The following is a 26,004-nucleotide window of genomic DNA, read 5'->3' as shown; positions in this document are numbered from 1 at the left end:
GTATTTTATATATAAAAAAAGTTTAATGATTCTGCATCCTCTTGGTTAATCTTTAAAGATGCCGGAGTAGGACTGAATCCTTAAGTTTTAAATAACTTCCTGCACATGGCTGTAAAATACACAGTGTGTGCTTTATTAGAAGGATAAATGCTGAAATTTGCTAAAGCTCAATACTCAAGTTTTTATTCATGTCTTAGATTAAGAGATATTTGGGGAAGGCGACTGATTATTCTGCGTGAAATCCTGCCTCCACTGAAGTCAATAACAAAACTCCAATAAACTTCCATGGAGGCAGGAGTCCATCCTCTTTGCCTTACATGAGTAATGCCCTGATCCTACTCTCATTCATTTCACTGGTACAGCATCAGACCCCAAAGAGTCAAAAAAGGACTTCAGAATTGGACTCATAACATTTAATTATCCAGCATTTACAGGAAGAGAAAGACCTGTCTGAATCTTCTTCCCCTATGGTGATTACTATTACAGAACAACATTTGCAGGGCCAAATTTTGTTTTTGGTATCATTGATGTAAACCCAGAATAAATCAATTTATGCTCACAGTTTATTGCCTTGACTTCAGTGTAGTTACACTACTCAATTTACAAATGGTGTACACGAAAGCACAATGTATCTGGTATCTCTAATACTTGATTCTACACTATGCTGTGCGGTCTGTAAGAGAAGATGGACCATGTTAATATGGCATAGAATGAACGGCAAAAGATACTCTACTTCAGGGATCGGCAGCCTTTGGCATGTGTTCCGGGCAGGCCAGGCAGGTTTGTTTACCTGCCGCGTCCACTGGTTCAGCCGATCGTGGCTCCCACTGGCCACAGTTCGCCGTTCCAAGCCAATGGGGGCTGTGGGAAACGGTGTGGGATGAGGGATGTGCTGGCCACCGCTTTCCACTGCCCCCATTGGCCTGGGACAGCAAAACACGGCCAGTGGGAGCCACGATTGGCCAAACCTGCAGACACAGCAGGTAAACAAACCGGCCAGGCCCACCAGGATGCCTGGTGAGCCATGTACCAATGGCTGCTGATCCCTGCTCTACTTAAATATTATTCACATCTAGAGATTTTTTTTAATAAAGGGGAATTTGTAGAGTTTGTAATTACAGTTTTTGTAGGTGCCTGAACATAAGATACCTGTGCTCTGCAGGTGCGTTGTTATACACCAGCACCTGTAATGCATCTATTCTTAATTCAGTATTTAAAGACATTTTACATGATTATAATTTATTCTTTACTTTTTATGTAAGATCAAGTGAACTACCAAGTGATACACCTCTTTTCAGGGACTATATCTTGACTATTTGTTTTTTCCAATCTCTAACTCAGACGTAGGCAAACTTTGGCCTGCAGAACTGTCCTGCCTGGCCCCTGAGCTCCTGGCTGGGGAGCCTAGTCAGGGAGTGGGAAGTGGGGTGGGGGGGTGGATGGAGGCGGAGGCCAGGCTGTTCGGGGAGGCACAGCCTTCCCTACCCTGGCCCTCCATACAGTTGTGCAACCCTGATGTGGCCCTCGGGCCAAAAAGTTTGCCCATCCCTGCTCTAACTAATATGACCCATCATATAGGTTCTTATATATTGAGTAAATGCCATGTCCTTATGGAAATTTAAGGCTAGATTTTCATAATATGGCTGTAATTCAAAATACAAGTTAGGGTCCCTGAACATCTAAACTTGGAGCATGAATATTTTGATACTCAAGTGACTTACAGGCTTCCCACAATTATTTGTGTCCATAATTTGCAGGTGCAAAAAAAGAGAGAGAGAGAAACCCCGCAAAAGCTGGGCTGAAAAAATTGGCTGTCAACGGCTACACTTTCAAAGACCTCAGTTTGGCCACTAATTTTGCCTTTGTACATGAACATGGTCATAATCAGTTATAGGCACAACAACAGAATACAGACACACACTTGCAGGTGTGAACAGCAATTTTGCCAACAAACCTTTTAGTCTGATATCTAAATTCTAGTATTTGTGCCCACAATTAATTGCAACACACAAAGTTATTCCAGCACAAAGCTAAAGGATTTTGTTTTGTTTTTAAATTGTGGCCCTTGAAGTGCTGTTACCTTGGGTTAGTTATTTGCAAACTGGATTTTGGCATTTACTTTTGGGTGCTGCCTTGAAAACTCACCCACATGTTGTCTAATTGTGAATCATTTCAGTATTTTGTTCCATGCTGCTCCTCTAATTTTATAAAAAACCTTCTCTATAAAAATATACTGGTGTCTGGGTAAAGAACTCCTCTTTCCCCTGAATGAGTTTAGTCTGAATCAGGTCCAGAGTTAGGACACGATTCTGGAAAGCACTTAAGCATGTGTTTAACTTTAAATACATACTTAAGTCAATGGGACTTAGACATGTAAGTGCTTTCATGAATCAGGGCCTTAGTGAAGAAACAAAGCCACTTAAATTACCATTCAACAGCTAATAGTAGGGTATACAGGAAAATATAATATGAGGGCCTGATTCATTCTGCCTATAGAATCCAAGATGTGGGTTTATGCAGTAGAAATTTCCTCTGGTGTTGGAAGCAAATGGTATAAACATGTCCCCAGTATGTGCGCTGCTGGGGGACCTGGAGCCAACTGACACTGCTCACATAGTGAATACAGTCAGACTGGGAGAGCATGGGACCAGGGTACCCAGGAGATGGATTAATTTACCCTATCTTCTGAGAAGTCTCAGAGAATGGCTGTTCCCTCTAGTAGGACCTTTGAGGGAGGGCAGCAATGAGAGTTGTGTCTACCTTATCTCCGGTATAAATGTATCTGGTGAAACAGCTTGACGAAGGGTGAATCAAATCCATCATTTGACACAACTGACAGTCATACAATGGAGAAATAAACTGGCACGTATAAAGGAAGAACTGGCCTAAATCTTGAACCATTTCCCTCCTCACCCCTCACCCCAAAACCACCTGTTCTGAGTTTTTTGTTTTTTAAAAAGTGTGGCTAATTTTTATTCTGATTGTTTCATTTTCCTGTGCTTCTATACTTCCTGGTTCTGACTAGGACCAGAAGTGCCATAACACCTCAAAGCAGCTCATTCTCAGAACTGGCCAACTGGACACAGGAAGTAAGGAATGTCCATGAGAGAGGCTCTTCCTGAGAGCTTTTCAGGACAATTTCGCTGACCAACTAAGGTTCAGATATTTCTTTTCAGGTACAAATAAAAATCTGAACTTTTGCATGCATATCCCAACTGAAATGAACAGCCAAACCTTTTAAGATTCACCCAGTCACTTCCTCATACCTAGTCAGAGGATACATATAGAAATTCAGTTGCCAGCACTGCCAGCCCCATAGCCTCAGTCATCTTAATTCCTTAACCTTGCTTGCTTTAAAAGAGCATGAGAATCACATCAGGAATTCGGTATTTTTGTTTAAACAGGATGTATTTGATTGGAATCATTTTATTGTATGATAACTTGCCCTGACCTGACAACACACAGAACAATGCTCCACTCAGATACTGCAAACCTTAATGGTCTGAACACTTAATTCCTCAGTAAACAAATGATGCTGTAGCTATCTGATCAGAAATGTTCAAGCCCCATAGCAAAACTTCAACAAATAGAGCAGCAAACATAAAAAACAACAAAATACGAAAGCAAATAAAGCTTTGGTAAAAAGGAATTTGAAGGCTGCACGCTTGTGGAAAAAAAGGAAATTCTTTAATTACACTGTTAGTGCAAGCAGAACAATTAACATTCAAATTACATATACAATAAAACATGAAATAGGAATGTGAAACATAATAAACTGTGTAATATTCTTCTGGTTATCAAGCGGTTCAATCTATACAAGAACAGCCAAATGAACCAGAGCTGAAATGATCTGATCTACCCAACAGTACAAGGCCTGTCAATATATTATTGCAAGTTAGACTGTAAATTATTTAAGGCAAATAACATGTTTCCCTATACGTTTGACTAGTGCTTTGACTAGTCAGGCTTTTTGGTACTATAGTATATACAGTTAACAATAATAATAATAATAATAATTTCCTTTCTTCCTTCCATTTATCCAAAATAAAAGAGTTCAAAAAGAAATCAGAAATTGACTCTTCCACACTGAAATATTTTAGATTGCATCGGCTATTGAGCCACTGGCCAGAAACGCATCTATTCTTTGTGAACAGATGGACTGGGATCATTTCTTTTTTTACTGGCAAACACGTGGGGTACAAAATCTGTATGAAAACTTCCAGGTATTTGTGAACTAGAGGAGATTTAGAGTCAGACTTACCCTGGCTGAGATCCACTGGAACCTGCTTTTCCATTGCGTAAGAGAACATTTTCTCCTGCTGCTGCCACAACAGCAGCAGTCATTGCCATCCCCTTCCCACCTGTTTCGGCATTAGCACTGGTCACTGCAGCTGTCCGGGAAGTTTCCCTCATGAGCTGTGGGCTTCTGAAGGTACTTTGTTGCCAGCTGGACTTCAGAGACTGCTTGTTCTGCAATCCAGTCTGGGAAGCAACGGGTGATCTGACTTGTCCCACAGCGCTACCTGTAGTCAGGTAGTTCTCTTTCTCTAAGAGGTTGGTCATACTGCGACTGAATCCAACTTGTGGGTACATAGATACACTCGGGCTGGTGGGGGCACTGTCAAAGACTGTGTCATTAAAAGATTGTCTTTGGAAATGGGTTTGATAAGTTTGCTTTCTGATTGCAGAATCATGACTACCATGACCAACAATCTCAGAGCGAGCATATCTTGGTGGGACAATAATATTGTATCTTCTCCTATCACTATGCCTTGCAGAGACTCCAACTTGGTTTCCCCTGTTGTAGTGGAAATCATTGTATACATATGCCAGCTTCTCAGGACCTTTCTGGGGAGAAACTTCTAATCTCTTCAGAGGCTGCCTTTGATTCCTCTCCTCCATTGTCTTGTATGAATTATATTGTGTGCCTGTATTTACCCAGCCATGTTTGTAAGTGATTGGTGAGCTCACCTGTACAAAAGAAGCAAAAAGGGACAAAAGTCACCAGAAGGATAGAGCTTTTTTACTTTCTTAACTATTCTTTTATAATTTGCGTGGATAATTATTTTTTGCAAGTTGCTAATAGAATAGTATAGTAACTCCTTACTTAAAGTCATTCCAGTTAACATTGTTTCGTTATTACATTGCTGATCAATTAGAGAACATGCTCGTTTAAAGTTGCGCAATGCTCCCTTATAAAGTTGTGTGGCAGCCGCCTGCTTTGTCCACTGCTTGCAGAAAGAGCAGCCCATTGGAACTAGCTAGTGGGGGCTTGGAACCAGGGTGGACCGACAGCCCCCTCTTTCAGCTCCCTACCCCCTAAGTTCCCTGTGTGGCAGCCGCCCAGCAGGTTATCAATTGCCAGCAGTTCAGCTGTCCCCTCTCCCAACTGCCGCTCCTGCCCTCTGCCTTGGAGCTGACCCCGGGAGTCTCCTGCTTGCTGTGTGTGCACGCATGGACGGATGACGACAATGAGGGGGGCTAATGTCAGGGTGTTCCCTTCCCTCCTGCCCCCCGCTTACCCTATCTCCATAGAGAGGAGGGGGGACATGACAGGGCTCAGGATGGAGGGAGCTTGCTGGCAGCAGCTGCTGTCTCAACTTGCTGATCTACTTAAAAAGGCAATGTACTTAGAGTGGGGCCAGAGTACTTAAAGGGGCAATGTGCATCTCTCTCTCACACACACATACACAAAAGGTGTGTGTCTCTGTCTGCCATGCCATCTCCCCTCCCTCCATTTGTACTGCCTTGTATATTGTGAGGCTACATTAACAACATGTTAACCCTTGAGGGCTCAGCTGAGTGCAAGTTTATCATTTAGCAGTAAGGCATTCCCTGGGAAATATCCCACCCTCTGACTCCATCACCTCAACCAAGCTTCACAATCATCATTGCGGTGTACAGTATAAACAAACAATTTAATGTGTATATTATATATTAGTATTTTGTCTTGTGAAAAAAATTTCCCTGGAACCTAACCCCCCCATTTACATTAATTCTTATGAGGAAATTGGATTCACTTAACATCGTTTCGCTTAAAGTTGCATTTTTCAGGAACATAACTACAATGTTAAGCGAGGAGTTACAGTATAATAAAACGAGAACTTCAATCAAAGATTCAGATGACAATGATTTTTTTTGCACTTCTTCATTAACCTCCCAGTGAAACAAGGAGGGAGTCCATTCTAGTGCTTAGGAGCCCAGGATTAGGAGTCAAGACTTCTGAGTTCTAGCCCCTGCTCTGCCACCATCTTGAAGTGTTATCCTAGGCAAGTCACTAAATTGCTAGATATTCAAAAAAGCCTCTACATGCTGGGTCATCTCCGTTTTAGGTGTTCATCAGATTGAAAATCAAGCCCTGGGTGTGTCAAAGATACTGAACACCAACATCTCCAGCTGAAGTTAAACATCTGCAAAGGATCTGAGACCCTCAGACCGATGAAAGAGGCTGTGTCAGCAAAGAGCATTAACAATGATATTCGAGTCAGGTTTGTACATGCAGTCAGCTTATCTGACCTTGCACTGGAGCAGTGATGAACAGCTTTTCTGGCACCAATGGGCATATTGGCACCTGGTCATAATCACTAAACCGCATTTTATTTACACACACGTCCATTAAAAAGTTAATGTGAATTATGAATATAGCGTAGAGGCCATAGCATTTAGGGGCCAGACTACAAACTCCTTACTTTCACTAGTGAGGAGCTCCTCACAGGGGTAGTCTCAACAATGGGAATGCTCACCAGTGGAAGAAAGAGGTGCACAATCTAGCTGTCGGATTGGGTCAGGCTCATAGGGTTGATTGCATTTGTTATTGAAGAGAGATACATATTTAAAGGCGATGGAGGGAACTGCAAAAGGGAAAAGGATGCTTCATTTCAGGAGTCACAGTCCCACACTATGATACAGGGAGGCTGCAAGGCATTCTCCCATACCATCCACTCTCCCTGGTTCTTCCATTTCTACCATCAAAATGATGACATCTCCTTGAGGTTCCTGTGTTACCTCCAGTTCCTGCCCTCAGTGCTCTCTCCTTTGTAGAGATGACACTACTCATTCCGTAATGAGAAGTAAAACCCATTTAAAATATTTTCTTATTGGGGGGTGTGAGAGCATAAGGGTGGCAGCGAGGCAAGTGCAGTTATGTAATTGGTTGTGAGGGTGTCTGAAGAGGGTAAATAGATACATTCAGAAAACAGATTGTAATTAAAACTAGGTCCTACTTAATTAACCAGGCAGCATGAGTTCAGCCTAAGTAGTCTACTTCCTTTGTTGAGGGCGATGTTAGTCCTCTGGGATACAAAAACAAGAACAAAACCCACATTGACTTATACAAGACCAAAAGATCTAGCATTTGAAATAGGGATTAGGCTCCTCACAGGTGGCGATGTTATACAAGTGCCTTTACACATTTCTGTCTCAGATCTGAATTGCTTCATATAGCAAATAATAATTATTTCTGTTCATGGGTATGTGGTGCTTTTAAAGCCCCAGGTTTCCACTAATCGTATATGACAAGGACACCTCAGCAGAAATTCTTGCATTTTGCAAGGTTTAAAGCAGTGGTGGGCAACCTGCCGCTCGTGGTGAGCCAACAGACAGTTTATCTACATTTGCGCAGTCGCCTGCAGCTCCCAGTGGTCACAGTTTGCCGTTCCCAGCCAACGGGAGCTGTGAGAAGCAGTGTGGGCTGGCGGCTGCTTCCCACAGCTCCCATTGGCCGGGAACAGTGAACTGCGGCCACCAGGAGCTGCGCAAAAGTAAATATACTGTCTGGTGGCCCGTGAATGGATTACCCTGATGGGCCGCAGATTGTAATCTCTTTAAATCAGCGATTGGCAACACGAACATTTAACATGATAGAAAAAAAAAATCTAGCCACTGTTTGTGGCAGCAAACAAAGTAATGAATTTGCAATTCTACATATTTTCAGTTATTTCCTACATTTTCCTCACCTGGAGAGATGAATAATATGCGACTCCATGTGGAGGTCTCGAAACAGAATAATTATCAACTGTGTCCAGATTATAAACATGTTCTGGAACACTGATGGCCCGATGGAGACTGCCTGTAATTGAAATAAGACTAACGTAAGTAGTGTCTTAAGGAAACACTATTTTATAACAAAAAGACAATACATGTACAGCCTATGACGATAACAACATACATACACCTCTACCCTGATATAACAAGACCCGATATAAGGTGGGTTTGCATACAATGTGGTAAAGCTCTGATGCTGCTCTGAGCAGCATTTTAAGGGTGTTGGGCCAGGCCGGGGTGTTCAATAAGGGGACGATCAAGGGCTCCCCTCCCACGGTCTGGGGGACAGAAGCTGTGGGAGGGTACTTTTGGGGGCCCCGCAGTCCCAGAGTGGCCTGGGGGATTAACGGGGGGCTGGGTGCAGCCCGCTGTGCTTCCCTCGCTCCGGCCCCAGCCATGTCGCTTGGGGGAGGGGGCTTGGGGGAAAGAATCCCTCCCCCTCGTGCTCACCAGCAGCAGCAGAAGCGAAGCAGCCTGGCCCCAGCCTGCTCCACTCCGCCAGCTCCCAGCCGCAGCACTCTGCTTCCCGTCGCAGGTAGGTATGGGGGGGCGTCCTTTCCCCAACCTCCCCGCACTCACCTGCAGTGGGAAGCGGAGCACCACAGCTGGGAGGTGGAGTGAAGTGGGCTGCGGACGCATCACTCTGCTTCCTGCTGCCAGTGAGTGCGGAGGGCGTCCTTTCCCCAACCTCCTCGCACTCACTGGCGGCAGGAAGCAGAGTGATGCGGCCTCAGCCCGCATTATATTCGGGTTGAGGTGTATTACCTGGAGACTTAACAAGAAGAAATGGAAAAGATGTTAGGTATTCACTGTATTATATTTAGATAACGAAGAAGCAATGTTCTCTGATAGCAATAGGTCATTTTTTCAGTCTCTCATATTATAGATATTTAAATATTAGATAATTTTTACCTCTTAGCTTTCTTAAGGCAAGAGGCCAAAACAACTACTTCATAAAAATATTTTGATAACAGCAAGGGAGAATTTTTAGAAACATCCTATGTTCTGATGGATGATTGACTAAAGTAGTAAAGGGATTACATTAATATAGCTTCTAGCAATGAATGGATACTGTAAGGCACATTCTCCAACTACAGAACACTTGTTTTCCATGATAACCCAAAATATGCATACAAAAAGTTACAATTTTAAATCAGGGTGTGAAGCACATACAAAATATGCTAGCAACAGGGCTGGCCTTACCGTGAGGCGAACTGAGGTGGCTGCCTCAGGTGCCAGACTGTGGGCGGGGGCACCACTAGAACCCAAGTGTAGAAGATTGTGTCTGCTACTGGTGCATATGTATTCTCTCTGCTCTAGATGCACAGAGGTGGTGGAGTGCTGTGCTGGAGGTTGGAGGGCACAAGAGACAACAGGCAGACAGGAGAAAAGGTGAGAGGGAATAACAAAAACCAGCAGGAGCAGGAACCTCTTATGTACCTCTCTAGCACCCCCAGGAGCCTGCACTGATTAACACCAGATTCTCAGGGAGCTTCCTGTTTCCTGGTGCTTCCCTGAACCCACCTGAGGGGGAATAGGCAGTCAACTGAAGTAGGAGCCAGCTAGACCCTTAAGACGCTGATATCCTCCCTCACTCAGGCCCTGCTACCAGCCTGCTTATTTGTCCCCTTCAATTGAGTGCTGAAAACCACTATAGCTGGCACAGAACAGCAGTCATGAGTGAAAGAAGAAAACTCCCCTCTGGGGCAGCATTCATAAAAAAAAAGAGAGCAAAGGAAAATTTTCTGTCTAAGCAGGAAGGAGCTCTCCTGAGATACATAGACACAAATGTTCACAGTGAGCCTTCCGGCCCCAGTGAGGATGTGAGTGGTGAGGAGATGCCTGATGTTCCAGTCAGAGTACGGGTGACCTGGCAGCTACTGCAGCATCCATATCTCCATCTCAAATGGATGTAACTATGCACATTCCTGAAGAAAAGTGTAGATCAGAGAAGAGTGTGGTGGAGGCGCAAGAAACAGCTGCTGCTGAGTTTAGTTCCTTCAGTCTTGATGATCCAGGACTGTGGACCCACTTGAGCAGTAGCCTGAGGGACTTCCTTGTACTGCATGGGCCACAGCAAGTGAAAAACTTCATGTTCCCCTAAGACAATGAAAATAGAAGTTTCCATCCCACACATTACTGGAAAATCCCAATGGTGACAAAGTGGAGAGGCCATGGCTTATGTACTCAAAAACCCCAGAATGCTGCATACTGTTTTTGTTGCAAACTCTTCCAGTCTAATGTTCCAGCCACATTGGGTTCTACAGAACAAAGGACTGGAAAAATCTGGCTAGAAATCTGGCATGCCATGAGAAGGCAGCAAATCACCAGAGAGCATTCCATAGGTGGAAAGAGCTTGAGATGAGACTAAGGTTAAAGGCCACCATAGATGATCAGCATCAAGAGAAGATTGCATCAGAGTCTCTTTACTGGCAAAATGTTCTGAAAAGGCTCACTGCCATTGTGAGAATGCTTGCTACCCAAAACCTAGCACTGCATGGCACTTCAGATCAGCTGTATGTGCCAAACAATGGAAACTTCCTTAAAATTGTGGAGCTGATGGCTGAGTTTGATGCTGTTACTCCAGGAGCACCTAAGAAGAGTCACCACCCAAGAAATGTACACATTACTACCTTGGAAAAACAATTCAAAATGAGATCATACAGTTACTGGCAACAAAAGTCAAACAGAAGATTGTGGCAGATCTGAAGTCAGCAGATATTACTCTGTTATTCTGGACTGCACACCTGACATCAGCCATATGGAACAAATGACTTTAATGGTGCATTTTGTACAACAACAGAACCTAGTGAAAATGTCCCTGCAATGGTGACTGTCAGAGAGCATTTTCTAGAATTTATTGACATTGATGATACTACAGGAGCTGGTGTGACAAATGTGCTTCTTAAAAAGCTGGAAGATACAGGAACTGCGATAGCTGACATGAGAGGTCAGGGCTACAATAATGGTGCCAACATGAGAGGAAAGAACAGAGGAGTGCAGACATGGATCTGAGAGTTAAACCCTCGAGGTTTTTTGTCCCAAGCAGTTCTCATTCATTGAGCTTGGTGGTCAATGACGCAGTGTCACCTTCAAGTAAGGCTGCTGAATTTTTTAATGTAATTCAAAGCATATGTATTTTTCTCTGCATCAACTCATCGATGGCAAATTTTGAAGCAACATCTGGGAACAGCCTCTCTGACACTGAAACCACTGAGTGCCACACGACGGGAAAGTCGAGTGGAGGCAATAAAGCCTAACACACACCAAATTGGGAAGACAGACGATGCCATAGTTGCTTTTATGGAGGATAATGCTATCAGGGCCGGCTTTAGGCCGATTCGGCCGATTCCGGGAAATCGGGACCCGTGCCTAAGAGGGCCCCGCACCTTAGGCACGTTTTTAATTTTTTTTTTTTTTTTTTTTTTTTAAACTTACCCCAGTGCCCGGCTGCGGTCTGCTCCGGGGTCTTCCATGGCCCCGCTCTCCCAGCTAGAGCTCCAGCTGGGGCAGCGGGGCTTTGCCGCTCTCCGGTCGGGGCTCCAGCCGGGAGAGCGGGGGCAGCGGGGCTTTGCCGCTCTCCGGCCAGGGCTCCAGCGCGGCAAGCCCCACAACCCCGGCTGGAGTTCTGGGCCCTTTAAATAGCCCCAGAACCCTGGGGCAGTGAGGGGCTCCAGGGGCTATTTAAAGGGCCCAGGGCTCCAGCTGCCTCTGCCACCCAGGTTCTTTAAATAGCTGCCGGAGCCCCGCCTCCCTCATGCATTCCCCAGCGCTCCTGCGGCTATTTAAAAGGTCCGGGGCGGGGTAAAAGGGGGTTTGGGGGCTACTTAAAGGGCTGGGGTTCCAGCAGCCTCTGCTGCACCCCCTGACCTGCCCACACCAGTCCGCCCCCCCCACCTGCAGCCAGCTCTGCACCCCGTGCCCACAGCTAGCCCCTGCCAAACCCCCTGTCCTGTCTCCAGCCAACCCCTGCAGCCCTGCCACCAGCCAAGCCCCACACACATCTTTTAAAAACACGCTGTATGCCTGCGCCGGGCCCTATCAACCCAGCTAGCCGGTGCACCCTAACCCCTCCATTCTCCCGCCCACCGCGCCGCCGGCCCCTTCCACCTGTCTCCAAGTAACCCCTTCTGCACACCCAACTGCGAAAGCCAGCCAGTCCCGAACTCCTCTCTCTCTCAGCCCTGCAAATCCTGCTGCACCCCCTGCGGCCCTGCCTGAAGCCAGCCGCACCACACCCCGGTCTCACAACCAGCCCACACCCTTGTCCTGCTGCAGCCAGACCTACCTCCGTCAGCCCTGCCCTGCTCCAAGCCAGCCCCATGTCCCTGCTGCCTGCAGTTCAGAGAGTAACCTTGCACACCTGCTTCAATGAGGGGGGAGGAAGAGCTGGGACCAACAATGTGCACCCCAGGGATGGCGGCACCCACACTGTGAATGGTGGTCATTAATAGCCAATCACAGTCATATATGATGCAATGTATATAAATATATTAATTTTAATTATTTATATAGTATGAAAAGTCAATATATATGAAAGAAATGAAATGGCTTTTTCCCCCCACTTTTTTTTTTTTTTTTAAGTCATCCCTGCCAGGCCCTGCCGAAAAGTTTGAATGGGCCACGCACTATCCTAACGCGCCCTGCATGCTAGACAGGAACTGTTTCGTTGGGAGAACAATGAGCAGAAGGGAAGGGAATCACCAGAAACATACATAACTTCAAATTTCTGTGTGGGCTTAGTGTTTGTGGCATGACATAACCTTTGAAAATATGTTGTAAGCCAGAGACTCCAAGTGTGACACTTGAATATCTGGACAATGAACTACTGGAGCAAAGCAAAGCCATACCTACAGTCTTCTACCGGTCAGATGAGGGATTTCAAAACATTCTGAAAGTATGCAACAGAGTTGGCAAGGAACTTCACCACTGAAGCTATTTTCCCCACCCATTTCAAGAATACAAGAATCACCGAAGAAGACATTTTGATTACGAGGCATCGGGATAATCCATAAGCAGACCCCAAACAACAATTCAAAGTTGAATTCTTTAACCAGGCGCTAGATTGTGCAATACAGTCAGTTGAAGAATGTTTCATGCAGCTCAAGGAACACAACAGTATATTTGAGATGTTGTATGATATTCCAAAACTCCTCACTATGCCTGAAGAAGGCCTATACCAGCAACGCAGGGCACTATAGACAGTGTTGGCACATGATGACATGCACGATATTGATGCAAGTGATTTAAGTGATAAACTGAAAGCCCTTTCAAGATACATTTCAGCAGGATCAACTCCAAAGGCTGTTCTGGAATATATGTATAGAAATAAGATGACCATCCTCTCCCCAAATGCTTTTCTTGCTCTGTACATACTTCTAACACTTCCTGTAACAGTTGCCAGTGGAAAAGGCAGCTTCTCCAAGCTGAAGTTAATATAAACACATCTACGCTCCACAATGAAACAGGAGAGGCTGGTCAGCCTTGCAACCATCTCAATAGAGCATGAGCTGGCCTAGACTATGGTCCTTCAGGAAACAGTTCAAATCTTTGCAACCAAGAAGGCACGGAAAGCATCACTTTGATTATTCAAACAGATAAAAATGCCAGTGTTTACTATGCAGACAAGAAAAGGGACATTGCTGTTCAGGCATTTGAAAATAAAATGGTTACTTAAAATTTTTGAACAAGGCATTTTAAGTTGTTAATTCTCGTTTATTGGGGTAGGTAGCAGAGCAGTATCATGAGGAGAAAAACAGGAAGAAAGGCAGAATTGAGACCTTTCAAAGTTTTGGCCCAAGCAAGGGAGAATGGGGGCGTCATTTGAGCTCCCTGCATCAGGTGCAAAAATGTTGTGGACTAGCCCTGGCTAGCAGGGCTAAAACAGAAAATTGCAGATGGAAATTCTTGCGAAAATGCATGCTCATGTGTCAATGCTATTCCTTGTACATATATTGCAGGGGCAATTTTGACACAGCTTTGAAAAATGCAGCACACATGGTATATATAATCTGCACTGCATACTTGCCTAGCTCAACTCTTGATGTTTCTTTTTCCTTAGGCTCCAATCTAGTGGTAACATATTAGAGCAGGCAGTGCTTCATTAATCCCTTGAGTTCTGCATGCAGAGTGCAGTAAGAGGCCATGAGCAAATTCTATGGATTATGGAGACATATGGCATAAGACCCTCAGAGAGGAAAGGGGATTAAAGACAGTCCCAATCCATACCTGAAAGGTTAAGTAATCCTACACAAAGTGTGGGAGGCATGCTGTACTGTCTCTCTCACGTTTCATCCAAGGTCTAGCACTGAAGGTAAAACTGTGACTCACTGTTATTGCCTCGGTTACAATCAGATTATTTGTTTTCATTTAACATTTTTTCAGGTTGTGAGTCTATAATTAATATAATGCTTCCAAAAGGTAAAGTCCCTTGCTAAAAAAAAAAAAAAAAAAAAAAAAAAAAAAAAATACTTTTTGACTATGTAACAGGTGTTATTTAAATTATTGTTCACAGGAATCCACTGGCTCTGACTAACAGCAAATACTGTTATACACATAAAATAGAGAGAGGTGTTTCAAGGGGTAAAGTAAAAGTCAAAATCTCGGGAAGGATATGACTGAAGCATAATTGCAGCAGTTTATATGGATAGAAAACTAGTCTTCAACAATGGAGAACCCAGAGCAGAGGTCGGCAACCTTTCAAAGAAGAGCCTTTCTTTGTTTTTGTCTTTGACCAAAATATTTTGAGAGATGCACCACACACAAAGCTACTTGTAGAATTACAATTTATCAACTAATAATAATTGAAATATTAAAGTTACTACTACTCACCAATACTTTTAATGTGACTTCTGCCATTTGAATTTGAAAATAAACAGGAGGGGGCTCCGGGCTGGGGTAGGGGATGAGGTGTCTGGGATGGAGTTTGGGTGCAGGAGGAGGTTCTGACCTGGGCAGGGGGCTAGGGTGCAGGAGGGGGTGCGAAGTGTAGGCCCTGGCCAGGATACCACAGGTGGCTCCTGGCCAGCAGCGCAGCAGGGCTCTGGCCCCATGCTGCTCCCGGAAGCGGCCGGCTGCTGGCACGTCTCTGTATGCCCCCGGTGCAGGGAGGCAGCTCCATGTGCTGCCCCTCCCCCCAGTACTGTCCTCACAGCTCCCATTGGCCAGGAATCAGCCAATGGGAACTGAGGGGGTGGTGCTTGCGGGCGCAGGCAGTGCACAGAGACCCGCTGCCTCCCTCCCCCCAGTGGTGTACAGAAATGTGCAGCAGCTTTTCGGAGCAGCGTGGGGCCAGAGTCCTGCTGCTGCTGGCTGGGAGCCACCTGTGGTAAGCACCTCCTGGACAGAGCCTCCACCCTGCACTCTCTCAAAAAACGGCTGCCTGCAAGGGGACAGCCAAAGAGTCGCATGTGGCTCCAGAGCTGCAGCTTGCTGACCCCGACCTAGAGCAACTGACTGGTCACATCACTTTGATCCAAAAGGCAGTCTGTCCTCAAATACCAGATGGAACACAACCAAAGAACTATGTAGTTAACTGAGCCAAAACTGGATGAAATTTGCATCTTTAAAACTCTAGGGGGCAGATTTACAAAGATATTTGGGTGCCTAAAGTTACGAACCTAGTGGGATTTGCAAAAACAAACACCCATTGACATTCAGTGGAATTTAAGCATTAACTTACTTAGGTGCTTTTAGGCATCTAAATACCTCCATGAATCTGGACCTGGGTAAATATTTTGAGGCTGGCAAAGGATGTGGCAAAAATAAAACAGACCAAGAGGCTGAAAAAGGATTATGTTATGGAGCTGTTATGGATTTTCATTGGAATGTAACAGTGTAAGGATAAATCAGAACCTATGTATACCACTGAAAAGCATTTAAAGATGTTGGGCAAAATTCAGTCATATGTGCCAGCTGCATTGCTCTGTCACTTTAAGTCTGTGTGTGTCTTTTATACCAGGCAAGGGATACCTAAGTACTGTATTTGACTAAGTGGTGCCAGCCATGTCTGGTTTGCTCTACAAACATGTACACTCTGCTTATTCTGCCTACCACTGTGCGATACCAACTGAGACCCCACATGTTCAAATAGTTTGTTTAATTTATAGACTTTTTATATCACACATCATTGTCCTGTCCCAAGGCCCCAGTAGTACTAAGGTGTAATTTACTGGTGTAACTCCTTCAGCAATTATAAATGTTTTTTGAAGCCGAGCAGTATTACTTCTCCACTCAAAGAACTGCCATTTATTTATTCCTTAAAAATACATATATTTGCAATCATGCCGTGTCATTAGTCTACTTTCTGTTTGCCCAGTGTTTTATGGTTGGGGAATTTATAAAGAGACCTAGACTAGAGACCCAATTCAGCTTGACATTCAATAGGACTTGGGGACCTAGCTTGACATTCAATAGGACTTGGGGACCTAGCTTCCTTAGATTCCTTTGAAAATCCCAGACTATGTGCCTATATTGTCTATTATTTATTTAGTTAAGACATAAAGCTCCTGTGAGTAAGGCCTCTCTTTCCTGCATGTTTTGTGCAGCTCTGAACTCACTGTCTGCACTCAACCAATAATATAATGATGACTACATTGCCCTTCATTAACTAAATTAGCCCAAGCTTCATACCAAGCATAGCTGTTCTCTTTGCAAAGCCAAAATATTGTTGATCAAAAGTTGCAACATTCAGAGAACTTTTACTAAGCAAAGAATTTTAGATTTTTAACTGGCCAGCTGGTTTGACCTTCAGTGCTCTTGTGAAACTCTGCTTCTAAAGGAAGTGTTACTACATAATGCTGGATTTCTCCATTAGCTATTAGACCCAGAGAAGGAGCTCTAAATCAGATTTGCCTTTGCATTCCCTGGAGTAAGGAGACTGAACCCTTCCTCTAGGCTCCGTGCTGGACATATATATGCTTTTCGTCTCCAACTCTTAGCCCTGGTCTATATCAATGTAAGTGTAGACAAGCTCTTAAACTTACAGTTTTGCCAACTCCAAATATTCAAAAACCACAAGTTAGGCCACCAAAACCAGAAGATTGTTAAATCTCATGGTTTTTAAGCCAAACATAAATGAAGTCTGGGTGTTCCATATTTGCCCTCTGGTTTTTGAAACCTTTAGGCCAGGGTGGGTCTCAGGGTGGACAAGCAGGGCACACTCCTGATTTTAGGGATCAGATTTTAATGCTTTTTTTCCTGCAACTAGAGTGCCAGAAGCTTAATCGCAGCTTTCATTTTAACAAAAAGGCTTACATAATCACAGGACTCCAGAAGCTGGTGTTTTAAAAAAAAGCCACCAAATATCACTAGACTTGGGATAAAATCATGAGAATTAGCAACACATCTTCTGTAATGGAAAGAGAGTCTTGAAGAGTGAGTGGACTCTGAGAAAAACTCCCAGCCATCCTGTGTTTCTCCTCCAGCCCTTGTTGATCCCTTGGACTTGGTACCAGAGTTTTTCCTGTGTCCAGAAAGGCTTCAAAATGCTTTGAATTCCTCCCAATAATCCTGGGTCATGGATGGTAGACTGTCTGCAGTTTGCAGCCAAAGTCCACCTATTTACTACCCAACCTCTAAGTCAGAGTGACAATAGGACAAATCTGGGTGTACCTGAGACAGCACAAAATACAAATGGGACAGTCAGTCTATAAAGACTCAGTGAGCACCAAATGCCTCAAATTCTGTGTGCGCTCACATCCCAGTTATGAGGTTCTTTACCATGTGTACCTGTATTTGGATAGCTACCACAAAAACCTCGTGGTGCCAAGAAACCCAGCAGGTCTTAATATAATCACACCCCAGGTAGTCAGAATCCGGTAGTGGTCATGATCTTCTCATATTGATATGGTTTCTCACCTCATGAATTGCTGTTTCCCTCTCTCTCTCAGAGTGGGCAAAAGTGTCCCCTACAGGTACCCTTCAGAGTTCTGGGTTCCTGCTTTCTTCCCTCTCCTATCTAACAAGTCACCAGGACGCAATGGTAATAAGTCACCGGGACCCGATGGCATTCACCCAAGAGTTCTGAAAGAACTCAAATGTGAAGTTGCGGAACTATTAACTAAGGTTTGTAACCTGACCTTTAAATTGGCTTTGGTACCCATTGACTGGAAGTTAACTAATGTAACGCCAATATTTAAAAAGGGCTCTAGAGGTGATCCCAGCAATTACAGACCGGTAAGTCTAACGTCGGTACCGGGCAAAATAGTCAAAAAAATAGTTAAGAATAAAATTGTCAGACATATAAAAAAACAAACTGTTGAGCAATAGTCAACATGGTTTCTGTAAAGGGAAAATCGTGTCTTACTAATCTATTAGAGTTCTTTGAAGGGGTCAACAAACATGTGGACAAGGGGGATCCAGTGGGCATAGTGTACTTAGATTTCCAGAAAGCCTTTGACAAGGTCCCTCACCAAAAGCTCTTAAGTAAATTAAGCTGTCATGGGATAAAAGGGAAGGTCCTTTCATGGATTGAGAACTGGTTAAAAGACAGGGAACAAAGGGTAGGAATTAATGGTAAATTCTCAGAATGGAGAGGGGTAACTATTGGTGTTCCCCAAGGGTCAGTCCTAGGACCAGTCCTATTCAATTTATTCATAAATGATCTAGAGAAAGGGGTAAACTGTGAGGTGGCAACGTTTGCAGATGATACTAAACTACTCAAGATAGTTAAGACCAAAACAGATTGTGAATAACTTCAAAAAGATCTCACAAAACTAAGTGATTGGGCAACAAAATGGCAAATGAAATTTATGTGGATAAATGCTAAATAGTAATGCACATTGGAAAAAATAACCCCAACTATACATACAATGATGGGGCTAATTTAGCTACAACAAATCAGGAAAAAGGATCTTGGAGTCATCATGGACAGTTCTCTGAGATGTCCACGCAGTGTGCAGAGGCAGTCAAAAAGCAAACAGGATGTTAGAAATCATTAAAAAGGGGATAGAGAATAAGACTGAGAATATTTTATTGCCCTTATATAAACCATGGTATGCCCACTCTTGAATACTATGTACAGATGTGTCTCCTCACCTCAAAAAGATATTCTAGCATTAGAAAGGTTCAGAAAGGCAACTAAAATGATTAAGGGTTTGGAGAGGGTCCCATATGAGGAAAGATTAAAGAGGCTAGGACTCTTCAGCTTGGAAAAGAGGAGACGAAGGGGGATTATGAACAGAGGTATATAAAATCATGAGTGATGTTGAGAAAGTGGATAAGGAAAAGTTATTTACTTATTCCCATAATACAAGAACTAGGGGTCACCAAATGAAATTAATGGGCAGCAGGTTTAACACAAATAAAAGGAAGTTCTTCTTCACACAGCGCACAGTGAACTTGTGGAACTCCTTACCTGAGGAGATTTTGAAGGCTAGGACTCTAACAGTGTTTAAAAGAGAACTGGATAAATTCATGGTGGTTAAGTCCATAAATGGCTATTAGCCAGGATGGGTAAAGAATGGTGTACCTAGACTCTGTAGAGAGTGGAGATGGGTGGCAGGAGAGAGATCACTTGATCATTGCCTGTTAGGTTCACTCCCTCTGGGGCACCTGGCATTGGCCAGATACTGGGCTAGATGGACCTTTGGTCTGACCCGGTACGGCTGTTCTTATGCTAATTTTCTATTCAAACATTCATGAAACACGGAAGCACTTAGATTTGTCCTATACTGTATCAGCCTGTTGGTGTCACTAGGCATAAATCTAGGTAACTCGGGAAAATGGAAGACCACGAGTGTCGATAAAGCCCTCCTGCTCAAGCCTCAATGAACCATTGTTCCTCCATGTTTAACACTTTGTGTAACCTAATGTGTTAATAGCTGTAAAATGTAATGTCAGCAGTTAGTTTTCTGATTGTAATAGCCACTGGAGCTAAATTGAAGCAAGTTTCAAAGCCACTCTTAGATACAGCATACATGTCTCTGCAGCAGAAAGGGGAGAGGGAGGGGGAAGACAAAAAGATTGAGTAAGAAAAGATACTGCAGCTGGATGGGAAAGGAGCGGGGAGTGAAAGATCAGTTAGTCAGCAAGAAAAAGTTTTGTAGTAAACAACTGGGATATAAAAGGAAGAAACTGCTTGTTTTAGGTGTGCAGGATTTGAGATTGCATTCTCCCTCGCACCTTATTTGAGCTCAAATAAACTTGTGTTTTGCTTCTCCACCCCTGGTGTGTTTATTGGCGTAGTGCACACCAGGCAACAGACCCCCCTGTTGTTGCCCCCCTCGGGCACTTTGTGCCGGCAACAAGCCCTTCACTGAATCACAGATGCCTGAGATAAAGAGTCATCCAGATCATTCAGTCCATCTCCCTGCCAATGGAGGAGTGATCCCTATAGTATATTTCCTAATGTTTTATACTTTAAATTGGTCCAGGCTGGAACAGTTGCACAATTTCTCATAGTTTAAGAAAAACAAAAACCCTTTATTGTTTAGGAAGAAGCAGCAAAGAATTTAACAGGAAAAAATATGAATGGAAGTCTTCAGCAAATGTTCCTTCTACCTAATGCCTCTATCTACAATGATTTTAAAAGGGAATGATTTTCTTTGATTTCAAAACGTGAGACTGAGTATGATCCAATTGCTACTGAAATATCTACTCAAACTAGAAGAGAGAAAATCAGCTAAAAGCAAGAGAGAAAAATCCCATTAAGACCTATACAAATGAAGAAACATAAGGGAGACATAAAAGGGAACCTAATCCATAACTGGCCTACACCCAAAACTGTCCTCCAAAACCTCAGAAGACTTAGAGGTCTATTAGTCATAAAATTGAATGCGACTCCTTCAGTGAAATTAATTATATAGTCAGGGCCCTTTTTGATAAACTAAGGTGCCAGATTCTGCTTTCCTATCCATCAATAAAAGGGTTAAGGATGTAAAGGAGCGTGGATTTGGTCAATCACTAGAGGAATGGAAATGCCAGCTACAGAATTAAGTAGCCAGTAAAGACACATCAAAGAGATTCAGATTGGTGAAAAGAAGAAACAGAAATATAATGGGTTCTAATCTCTTGAAGAGCACATGAAATCGCCACTACTATTAAATTACACATGTGAACTGAAGGAAGCAGTTCCAGACCTATTATTGCATAACATTTTGATACTGCTCTCTTTGTGATAACAGATTCTATTTTGCAGTGAGACCAAGTGGGAGAAAGTTTATTTATGTAGATAATCAAAATTTTCATTTGACTGCTTTAGTGCTCAATTTTATTTCTTTCTGACCAAACTTTTAACTTATAAAAGCTACAGCAACTGGTTCACTGACCACGTGTTTTTCTTTTGAAATAGAACTGAAACAGCACTTAATATTAATCTCATAGTAACAGGAGTAATTCTCATTTCAAGACTAACTATACATTTTTTTCAAGGAATAAAAATGCACATATTTCGAGATGGATCTGAACTTCTAACAAGAAAAAAAGAAGCAGAAAGAAACTAAAAGAAAAACCTACAAACAGAACAGAACAGAACACTTTCAGGCTTCTTTATGCATTATCAAACAGCAAAAAAGGGCACAAACCCAATCTGTTTCTCCTTGTAGGTCACAGTTAACGCTGAGCTGGAACCATTAGTCTGGTGCCTTTTATATAAAATATACTGTTTGATGCTACACTCCTTGCACACTCAAAGCTTCCAGTTCAGCCAATGGAAATTATTAGGCCTCAGGGACTACAGGATCAGGCCCTTTGCAGTACGTATCATTGATTCCTCTTTACAGATGTAGAAACAAGTGCTTATGTGCTTGCGTAACTTTAAGCATGTGAATAGTCCAGTTATGAGTATGCTTAAGTAGCTTGATGAACTGGGTCTGAAATGCTTACTAATGGGGCATTTATATCAGAGGGGACTGAGCATTCTCCTTTTCAAGTGCAAGAGAGTTTTCTCATTGACTTTAAGGGGTGCAGAATTAGGCACTTGGTGTATATTTAGCCAGCAGTGTCAAAGCAAAGTTTGAAAGGCTTTATAATTCAGGAAGATGGACATTTTTTCCATCCAAAATAGTAGCAAATCTCTGTGGAGGGGGCTTACCTAAGTATAAACATGAATATGAAACAAATCCAGTTGTCTTGGGTCTTTCTGTGTTTTGAGCTGGAAATAACCCAAAGAAGTGTGATAAATTGAGCACAGGTACATATAAGGAAGAACTGTTGTTAAAGTTCTTAGCGCCATAACTAGTTCACCTATCACAGACATTTTATATACAGGCTTCTTGTTTCTGAAGCCTATTTTAAAAAATTATCAGCATTTCTAAAATGCAAAATGTCTGAAATACTTGAAATTTCAAAAAAAAAGTAAATAATAATAGTAATAAAAAAAACCCCAAATATCCCAAATCCATTAGAATTGCAAACTCCCTGCAGAGGAATTAGAGAAAGTAGTAGATCTGGAGCTAGGGGCGGCTCTATGTATTTTGCCGCCCCAAGGACGGCAGTCAGACGGCTTTTGATGGCATGCCTGTGGGAGGTCCACTGGTAATGCAGATTTGGCAGCATGCCAGTGGGAAGTCTGCTGGTCCCGTGCCTTTGGCGCTCCCGCCACTGAATTGCCGCCGAAGCCGTTGGACTGGCGGACCTCCCGCAGGCATGCCTCCGAAGGCAGCCTGACTGCTGCCCTCACAGGGACCGGCAGGCCACCCCCCGCGGCTTGCCACCCCATGCACATGCTTGGTGTGCTGGTGCCTCCCCTGTCTGGAGCCTCCCCTGTCAGAGTGTTTTGGGTGTGTTGACATTTGCATTGTCCTAACCCACCCTCATTTGTCAGCTTTTGTTTAAAGAAGCATTATTCAAAGTCTCAACTCTATCATTAACCATAAAATAAAATACAGGCGAGTCTCATTTTTACACTGGGGTTACATTCCGCTGTCAGCGCGTAAAGTGAAAATTGCGGATAGTCAAAATTACACCGAGCGTAATGGTGTGTGGAATCACCCGCACTATACGTACAGTATTTAAATTGTTATTTTTCTCTTTTTTTTTTGCCAACTGTGCAAAGCTGAATTCGCGCATGTTAAATGTATTTTTACAGGCGTGTCTAATTTTACGCACATTTCAACAGAACAAATAGCAATTGTTAAAATCTTTGGAAGCTCCTTTAATACTCAAGCTCACAGGCTGAGAATATACATATAAACTAAACTATTCTGCCTAGAGCTACCGAGCACTTTATTGTGAAACCAAGGGTACATGATTTTGATGGATGTCTTGCAAAGTTTTTTTAACGAAGGTACAGTTGTGACTGCATCCCATTCATTTTTGGTGAATTTTTTTAAGCTGGAAGCCACCAATAGCACTAGATCATAATTATTACTACTATTTTTTTTTTTGTTGGGAACAAGACAGATAGATGAATTATATTTATCCATAAGAGGTACTTTCTCTCATATTTTTATGAGAACAAAAAGATGATCACGTCCGTACTTAAAACTCAGCTTAAGACTCTTCACATAAATGGAGCATCAGACTATAAAAGAGTGAGTCAATATTTCCTCATCTTTTTTAAAAACAGGATTAAAGCTTTCATAATTGATCCTTATAGCCTTAACTTTTTGGGTGCCTCTGTTTTAAAATAAAATCATATTTCCAACACCGATTAATACCAACATAGGGCCATATTATAAGAGCTGAAGGCATCCATCTCTCAGCGCTTTAGAGGATTCTTTGGCTCTGGATCCATGTGGTGGGCAAAGAGTGTGGCAGCATGAATCCAACCCACAGGTCAGAGACTCCTAAAGGCAGGGATTTAACTATAAAGCACTACACACACCAATGCGTCCTGTGAACAACAATCTTCTATATCAGGGATCGGCAACCTTTGGCACGTCAGGGAAATCCACTAGCAGTCTGGGGTTGTTTACCTGCAGTGTCCGCAGGTTTGGAAGATCACAGCTCCCACTGGCGGTGGTTTGCCATTCTATGCCAATGGGGGCTGCGGGAAGCCGTGCAGGCCGAGAGATGTGCTGGCCACCGCTTCCCGCAGCCCCCACTGGCCTCGGAATGGCAAACCGCGAACCTGTGGATGCTGCAGGTAAACAAACCACCACAGCCTGCAAGTGGATTTCCCTCAGGCCGCATGCCAAAGATTGCCGATCCCTGTTCTATGGTATTATTGTTTCTATGTCTCCTAATAACTCCTTTCCCATGTGTATTTTATTATGCCTCTCCTTCGTTTATTTTATGTTTTCAGCCTGAAGGTAGGCAAGATATTTTCTTTATGTTTTCAGCCTGAAGGTAGGCAAGATATTTTCTTTATATCTTTCCACAGTTTGACAGTTAGAAAAAATAATTAAAAGAGGATTAAAACAAACACACTGGAATGGTTACAGGAAGGTGGGTTGGAGGAGGAAGAGACATGATTCTTCTTTCACACCATGGCAAACCAGGAGTAACTCAGCTGAAGTCAATTGAGTTATACTACTGTGAAAATACTGTCGCAAGAGAGGAAAATCAGGGCTAATTTATTTAATCAGAAAGGAAAGCGTGAGACAGCATTAAAGAAAAAAATAACAGAGACAGCTATGATCATATGGTAAATACTGTAAGAGGCAGGAAAGTCCCATTAGATCATCTCAAGGCCATTTCCCTGAAGGCCATTGCAGTTTACAAAGACTAAGTTAGAGAACATAACCAACACTGAGCTTAATCAAAACGCCCACAATCCTCAAAAGCACTGATAGAGCATCAATCCCCTTGACTTTCAAATCAATACTGCACTCCTAAATCCTTTAGGTACTCCTGGTTACATTTATATAGCAACAATTTCAACAAGAGACCTGACACACAGTTGAAAGAAGTCAGAAAAATGGAGAACCTCACAGCTGGTCTTAGCATAACAGGTCATAAGGGGGAAGACAGGCAGAATGGTTGGGGTGGGGGATTTGGTAAGGGAAACATTTGACTCCTGGAGGCGCGTGATTCAAACTTTTCTGTGGGCAAGATGGGAATACAGAGAGCCATGGAATATCAGTGTCACCTTCAGGAAGAGCCTTCCCACAGGATAAGGCTGCCTTGTGAGAGAACTGTAAAGAAGAAAGCAAAATGTACCAGAAACTATTGGTATTAATCTTGGTAAGGGGGAGGGATGAAGAATAGAAAGAAGAAGGAGAATGAAGAAGAAAAAGAGGGGTGAAGCGGTGAGGAAAGCAAAAAGAATGAGAAGGGGAAAAGGGGGAGTCACAAGGGGGACGGGATCGGGCCTTGCTTGGGGCACTCACCATTTGACAGGGAGCCTCTGCTTTTCCTGGCCAGCGTTTGCTGGACCTGCTGCTGGATGCGGAGACTTTTCTCATTCCCAGCGCGGTTGCTCAAGAGCTTCAGCCTGGCCTCGGAGGGCAGAGCCAGGGTGGAACTGTCCTGCTCCTGCAGGGTCTGGTGGCCCAGGACGGTGCGGATGTAGCTGCGGTCGGCAGCGGCGGCAGAGTCCAAGGTGCCCATGGTCCAGCTGCGGGAAGAAGCTCCAGCGGAGGCTGCGGTGGAGCCTGCTCCCTACGGTCGGTCCCTGGCTGAGCAGCCGCCGCCCAGCTCCAGCGCCCAGTGCAGGAGCGACAGACGGGGCTGGGCAGCCCGTGGCTCTGCCACGCCCTCGCCGCAGCGCAGGTAGCAGCCGGCTGCCAGGATCCTGCCGCCCCAGGGGCAGGAGGGAGACACGTCCCCCTGCTCCTCCCCCAGCCTGGCGATGGGAGGGAGGAGCGCGCCCTCCCTCTCCGCCCTCGGCCCCGGGGGCAGGGCTCCTGGACTTCCGTGGCGTGGGCGCGGCCCCCTGCGATCCCACACGGCCAGCCGGCCTCGCCCTGCTTTTGCTCACCGGCAACTCGGCGTGGCAGCAAGGGGGGGAGGAAATCAGTAACCTTTTCGCTGCAGCGCCCGCAGGGAAAGGACACCAGGCGGGGTGCGCTGAGCCTCTGGCGGGGGAGGGAAGGAAGGCGTCAGTCCGTGGGCACAAGGATCCAGTTGAGTAGGGTT

At 44.0% G+C, this 26,004-nt stretch overlaps 1 protein-coding gene across 1 annotated transcript in view; it reads right to left on the bottom strand.

Moving 5' to 3' along the window:
* PKP2 (plakophilin 2) overlaps window positions 1-25,610 on the bottom strand; it is a 78,252-nt gene extending 52,642 nt beyond the window's left edge. Inside the window, exons 1-3 of the mRNA XM_032781889.2 lie at window positions 25,257-25,610; window positions 7,956-8,068; window positions 4,262-4,971 (exon numbers count right to left, since the gene is read on the bottom strand). Of these exons, the coding sequence (XP_032637780.1) occupies window positions 4,262-4,971; window positions 7,956-8,068; window positions 25,257-25,476 (1,043 nt within the window). The 5' untranslated portion in view covers window positions 25,477-25,610. The remainder of the gene's footprint in view (window positions 1-4,261; window positions 4,972-7,955; window positions 8,069-25,256) is intronic.
* Between the last annotated feature and the right edge of the window lie 394 nt (window positions 25,611-26,004).

Source organism: Chelonoidis abingdonii, chromosome 1 (genome assembly GCF_003597395.2).
Source record: "Chelonoidis abingdonii isolate Lonesome George chromosome 1, CheloAbing_2.0, whole genome shotgun sequence".
Classification (NCBI taxonomy): Eukaryota; Metazoa; Chordata; order Testudines; family Testudinidae; genus Chelonoidis; species Chelonoidis abingdonii.
Note: the sequence above shows the minus strand (reverse complement) of the source record. Positions and strands in the feature narration are given on the sequence as shown.